General features: G+C 39.7%; 1 protein-coding gene across 1 annotated transcript in view; it reads right to left on the bottom strand.

The window, feature by feature from the left end:
• LOC108669081 overlaps positions 1 to 7,040 on the bottom strand; it is a 9,605-nt gene extending 2,565 nt beyond the window's left edge. Inside the window, exons 1-5 of the mRNA XM_018156364.2 lie at positions 6,867 to 7,040; positions 6,150 to 6,321; positions 2,496 to 2,690; positions 1,558 to 1,672; positions 945 to 1,014 (exon numbers count right to left, since the gene is read on the bottom strand). Of these exons, the coding sequence (XP_018011853.2) occupies positions 945 to 1,014; positions 1,558 to 1,672; positions 2,496 to 2,690; positions 6,150 to 6,321; positions 6,867 to 6,945 (631 nt within the window). The 5' untranslated portion in view covers positions 6,946 to 7,040. The remainder of the gene's footprint in view (positions 1 to 944; positions 1,015 to 1,557; positions 1,673 to 2,495; positions 2,691 to 6,149; positions 6,322 to 6,866) is intronic.

Raw genomic sequence — 7,040 nt, 5'->3', positions numbered from 1 at the left:
CATGCCAGTCACCTCACTCACCTTCATTACTCACACATGCCAGTCACCTCACTCACCTTCATTACTCACACATGCCAGTCACCTCACTCACCTTCATTACTCACACATGCCAGTCACCTCACTCACCTTCATTACTCACGCATGCCAGTCACCTAACTCACCTTCATTACTTACGCATGCCAGTCACCTCACTCAACACATTCATGTTAGTTGACGGTTTTATAAAGCGATGAATTATTCATTTAAAATTATCACAATTGCTGCATTGTTTATACTCTAGATGATTTGAATGCAATATTCTGTTGAATATTACCTTTTTTGTATTTATAAGCGATATTTTAGTTTGAAGTTCAATAAACTTCATAATTTATGTAGTCAGGGAAATAGGTAATGATTATTAATTGTGGTGAATGAAGAAATGATAAGAATTTGTGGTCAGCGAAGGAATGATTGGTATACGTTGGCACCGGAGAATTGATTAGTTCAGGCGGTCTTTGAAGTAGTAAACCAAGAAACTCAGCCATTTCATGCAATTTAGGGTAAATATTGAGGCGCAGGGTTAAGTATTTCGAGTTCTGATCTATTCAGCACCGTGCCGAGTATAAGAGCAATGCATGCATCAGACTATCGCTTCGTCTACTTCATCACACAGCAGTTCTCGCCACACTGCCAACAAAGAGTTTTTCATCACTTTCACTGTCAACGCGATCGTCGTCACTCAGTGATTCTTTCATCAATGCTCACCAACAGCTTCATCACTAGCCATGTGAATTTCATCATGCGCCAATTCTTTCCACACTACCAACCAAGAGCTCCATCGCTACCATGTCATCTCTGTCACCCACCACGTCATCTTCATTTCTCACCACATCTTCATCACCCACCACGTCATCTTCATCACCCACCACATCTTCATCACCCACCACGTCATCTTCATCACTCACCAATTTCACTCAGAAAACCATTCATGAAGTCCGCCATCTGCCCGCAGCCCAGGATGCACTCGAGCACCAGCTGCCGGAATGAGAAGAATCGATCACCAGCGACCGAAGTATACGTTCACAACTGACGAAATGAAAAACGTTATTTCTACTCTGTGATTTCCAGCTAGTATATATTCAGCTAGTAACACTGGCCGTTGGACAACTACGTTGAGGACAAGGTTGCCCGCTAGTGTACAAATACACCTAGTAATACAAGCTCCTCGTCCAGTAGAACACTTCGAGGAAGCCTTGTTTGTCTGCTAATATTTATACAGCAAACCACTAATTCCTGGAAGAATGTGTAAATTATGAGGTTGCACGCTAGTAAATAGACACCAATTACCACGAGCAACCTCGAAGACGAGGTTAGTATATATAAAGCAATTACCACGAGCTCCTCGACGACGAGGTTGCTAGCTAGTATATATACAGCAATTATTACCACAAGATCCTCGAAGAAGACGTCGAGGACGAGGTTGCCAGCTAGTTTATATACAGCAATTATTACCTCAAGATCCTCGAAGAAAACGTCGAGGACGAGGTTGCCAGCTAGTATATATACAGCAATTATTACCTCAATATCCTCGAAGAAAACGTCGAGGACGAGGTCGCTGATGGAGAGGCGGTCTTGCAGGACGTTGTAGTTAACCGTCGCCGACCCCGAGAACCCAGACTGGTACGTGTCGAGCCTGCCATTAACTTATTAACTTTCCATTAGTCCTACTGATGATTGATTCATAAACGATCGATTGCTAAATAATTAATTAATAAATGATTAATTGATAATTAATAATTAATAAATGATCAATTGATAAAGGATTAATTTATGAATGATTAAGGGATAGTGATTGATTGATAGATGATTAGTATATGAATAATTAATTGATAAATAATTAAGGGATAACTGATAATTTTTGCTTAAGGGATAACTGATCTAACGAATTGATTATTAACTGATAGTCGATCTAACTGATGTAACGGATAACTGATGATTAATTGATGATTTCTCATATTTACTTGGTCTTAAACGAATTTATATTCTATCTAGGATGCTAGTCCTGACGAGATAGTCGAGTGGGAGGAGGGCTGGCGCAGCTCGATTGTCCCTTCCGTGTACAGCTCCAGAGGTTTAGGTAATTCTATTCTCAATAAATCCTAAAATACGAGTACATGCTCTATTGTTATTATTCTTGTCCTCGCCAAGACGTTATTTTCGTCACAATGGCATTCCATTAGCCTTAGCCCATTTCATTTGACCAAATGATGCCAGCACGACTTCATTAGAATAAATAAGTTATGCCTGTCGAATTTCATTAGTCTAAGTGACTGCAGTACAATTCCATCAGTCCGTCTAAAAGATTTTACCAGCATTTCTGCAGTGATGTATGCAGCAATCCAATAGGATTAATACTGCCAGTTGTAACCAAAACGTCTCAGTTATGTCGGCACTTGACTCACGTGTAATCCCCACACCACTTGACTCACGTGTAATCCCCACACCACTTGACTCACGTGTAATTCCCGTTCCCGAAGATGGGGAAGAGAGACACGGCTAGCCCGTCTACGTCGTAGAGTCCATCTACGTGGAAGTTCTCGAGTCTGAACTCGACGTAGAACTTTGGCTTGAGTCCCACCGAGACGTTCACCTGGCAGATGATGAACTGCGCCAGGTTTCGCACCACCGTCTCATTCACCGTCCCAGCCAGCCTGGTCGGTCAGGAACGAGTTGTGAATGAGGCGGACTGTGTCATACTGTGGTGCATATGTGGTGCTTCTATGTGTAGGAGGTCGTACTGTGATGACTCAGAGCTGGGCAGCGCTACTTTGAAATGTAGTGGCGCTACCGCTACCGCTACACCCACTAGACTGTAGCGAGCGCTACCGCTCCGCTACAGTAAAATGTAGCGCGCTACATTAGCCGCTACAATGGCCAAAATTATTAGAAATCTCTAAATATTTATTGTTCTGCCATTGGGATTTACTCCTAAACATTTAATGATAATAAAATATTTTCAAAACATATCAATGCAACTTTATTGCAATTAACCTAACCCAGTGGTTCCCAAAGTGGGCGATATCGCCCCCCTAGGGGCGGTGGAAAGATTTTGGGGGCGGTAAAGTAGAAGAGGGCGGTAGGAGGGCAATAAGGGGGGCGGTAGTCTGAAGTTAATGTCAGAAGTTCGAACGTTTGTTTGACGATTTTTACACAACACGTGCAGCACATGACTCCCAGCGATGGTTTTGTCACCCAGATCTGTTTTTCAACCTCTCCTGGGTTTACGTCTCGGACAAATTAACGGCCGGACTCGCGGCCGGTCTCACGGCCAATTTCCAAATTCAATGATCAAGGAATATCTCTCAAACTAATGAACTTAACTCGATTAATCTTGGTACACGAATTCATTAGGACCTAACGATAATGTTTTGCTCGTGAAAATTATTTGAATTTTGCCATCGTTTGTTTTTGCCATAGTTATATGGCAATACGGGCCGAAATTCACAGTGATGAAGTAATTTCTTCCAAACTACAGAACAGATTCGAACGAAATTTTGAATTTACAGTCCTAACTACCAAACGGTAATGTTTAGCTCGTGAAAATTTTTTCGATCGTGTCTTCGTTCGCGAGTTTTTTTATTTCACCTTCATTCGTGATATAAACAGCAATACGTGCTTAAATTCGCAGTAATCAAGACATTTTTTCTAACCTGCTGAACAGATTTGAACGAAACTTAGTATTTAAATACCTAACCTCAGCAACGGTGATGTTTGCAATTTTTTCGTTTTGCCTTCGTTTGCGAGTTATACGGCAAATATATCTGTAGATTGTATATAGCTCCTATATCTGTATAGCTCGCGAACGAAAGCAAAATAGAAAAATTGTCACGAGCTAAACATCTTCGTTGATAGGTTAGGTATTTATATACAAAGTTTCCTTGAAATCTGTTCTGCAGTTTAAAAGAAATTTCTTGATCGCCGCGAATTGAAGTTTCAAATTACACGGCGATATACGGGCCGAATATAAGGAAATGTGAAATCAAGAATGACGGTGAAAAAAAAAACTCGCAAACGAAGGTAAAATCGAAAAAAAACTTTATAAGCTAAAAAATCACCGTTTGGTAGTTAGGAATGTATGTTCAAAATTTCGTGCAAATCTGTTCAATAGTTTGGAAGAAATTCTTTGATCACTGCGAATTTCGGACTGTTTCGCAATGTACGCGTAACTCACGAATAAAGGTAAAATTTGAAAAAAATTACGAGCTAAACATCACAGTTAGGTTTTGATAAATACATGTTCCAAGTTTCATAGAGCTGCGTGCATTAGTTTGGGAGATATTACTTGCTATTTGAACTTGGAGATTGGTCGTGAGACCGGCCACGAGTCCGGCCGTAAATTCGCTCGAGACGTCCTAGGTTTCTAGTGCTTAAACAGTTAAAACAGCTGAAAAACATATTGGTTCACTAAATGGGTTCTATTTGTGAAATACACATTTGTGTTTAACCTTTATCTTTAAAATTGCAGCGTACTAAATTCCAAGAAAGAGGCGTATGTCTGTGGGGGGCGCTAGAAATTCACTAGAGAGCCAAAGGGGGCGCCAGCCTGAAAAAGTTTGGGAACCACTGCCCTAACCGAACTAGTACGGGTTAGATACAGTAAATAAAAGTTACAGTTATTTTTATGTTCTACCTTCCCTACATGGATGTCTACTCTAATCTACCAATCTAAAAAATTATTCACTTATACATATAAAAAAATATGTCAGTAAGTACTCACTGCAGTGAGTGACAGAGAGCGCATTTTCTCGTCGACGAAAACATGAAGTCACGGACAGACAGACAGACGGACAGACGGACGGACAGACGGACATGGCGAGCACAATAGTGCATTTTTGCATAAATGAGAAAATGCGCTAAAAATCAGTCTTTTATTTGTATATATATGTGTTTTTTTTTAGATTGGTAGATTAAAGTAGACATCCATGTAGCGAAGGTGAAACATTAAAATAACTGTGTAAAAATAACTGTAAGCAAACTGAAACATGAAAAAATACCTGTAAGTGGTAACTGGTAACAACTTAACAAGTAACAACTAACATGTTGACACTAGTAACAGGTTGAGGTTGACAACATTACACCGAAATCTTTCGTACAGTTTTATTCTTTAATTTATATCATGTTTGAATCATCCTGGTTTTTAAAGAATATTTAATACTATTAAGTAAAATCGAAAGGCTTTATCTATAAATGTAGCGGTAGCGCTGTAGCGGCAAAACCTCGTATCGCTACTTAAATATGTAGCGGACGCTACCGCTACCGCTACATTGCCTTAAATGTAGAGCCGCTACCGCTACCGCTACATTGCCTTAAATGTAGAGCCGCTACCGCTACCGCTACATTGCCTTAAATGTAGAGCCGCTACCGCTACCGCTACATGTAGCGCGCTACTGCCCACCTCTGTGTGATGTATCTATAGTTTATTATGTTCATATGTGAATATTACAAGAGGAATTTGAAAACAAAGACAATACCACAAAAATTAACCATATCTTAATAAGTGAAAATGTTTCGGAGTCCAGCTCCATCGTCAGTTCATAACATAAAGTAAAAGTTCAAAAGAAATCCTGGAAGAAGAAGTTCAGAGGTTTATACTGAGATGTATCTGTTATGCTGAAGAAGAAGTTCAGAGGATAATACTGAGATGTATCTGTTATGCTGAAGAAGAAGTTCAGAGGATAATACTGAGATGTATCTCTTATGCTGAAGTAAAAATTGGAGAAGGAGACACTGCTATAGCTGCGCTGAAGTGAGGGAGAAGTTCATTACGCAAGAGTTGACATGAGTAACGGAGGACGAGACTAATACACGAGTGAGGAAAGTGAAATGACAGGCGTAGGGTAAACGTGGAATGAAGTCGACCACAGTGAATAAATTTGAGTGGAAACGGGCCGTATAATTATGGTGAATTAGTAAAATTTATTCATTTTACTAAATCAACAAATGTAAAATTTTGGGAAATTTGGGGAAATACCCATCTGTTTTTTCCCAAATTCAAGCGACTCAAAGTTCATAATACATAAAAAAATTTGAGGTTAATTGACACATATAGTTACATGGATAAAAAATTTTATTACAAATAAAGTAAGTGAAAATATGAGACTAAAACGTACACGAGGGCCTCAGTGTCGACATTGAAGGCGATGGAAGGGAGTGGCCCCATGGGGTCGAGGAGCGGGACCCCGAGGCTGGGGATGCCGGTGAGGAAGTAAGGCCTCATCGCTTCCAGGGCGTCTACCACCACCTGGGCGATGGCCCCATCTGCTGGGGGGTCTATGCACCCAGCTGGGGGAAGGAGAGGTTAACTTTGAACTGATATAGTATTTTTTGATGAGATTTCATGCATGCATTTGTTTCAGAACTGCTTATTGTACCTAATGATATTCCTATACCTAAGTAGCGTGGATAGTTATATATAAATAATAAAAATGTATAAATTATATTTTTTCCCATCCTATTATTACCCTTGCCTACCCATCCGCCTTTTTATTCGCACATATTTAGAACTAGAAAAGAACAGCTACACAAGTTTATTATGTTGATAATATGCGAGCCTGATTGTTGTTTTACCTTATATTAACAAATGACTCCTTGCATATTTAAACTTATCACCGATACGTAGAACAGATAATATTTACCATTATTCCTCAAATGGTCTAATTTAGTTATCTTTTTCGTAAACAATATTTAATTCACCACAGTTGAATAATCATTGTGAAAATACCCATTCCTTAACAATTACCATCGTGATTATTAATAAGTGATTACTGAAATACGTGATTACGTGATAAGTTATTTATTGCAGTCATCACAACGAAAGTATTACTCACGCAAGACCTGCGACATTGACGGGCAGCAGCAGCAGCTCGCCAACAACATCAACAACAACCAGCCTCTACTCAGCGCCATGTTAATGCTATGTATGGTCTGTTATGATCCTATTACGACAGATTATGGTCGCCTGGAAAAGAAGGTTCAAAGATTTTTAAGTGGAATATAACTAA

This window comes from Hyalella azteca, unplaced genomic scaffold, assembly GCF_000764305.2.
Source record: "Hyalella azteca isolate HAZT.00-mixed unplaced genomic scaffold, Hazt_2.0.2 contig16588, whole genome shotgun sequence".
Taxonomy (NCBI): domain Eukaryota; kingdom Metazoa; phylum Arthropoda; class Malacostraca; order Amphipoda; family Hyalellidae; genus Hyalella; species Hyalella azteca.
The sequence above is the reverse complement of the archived record's forward strand: the minus strand, read 5'-3'. Positions and strand labels throughout refer to the sequence as shown.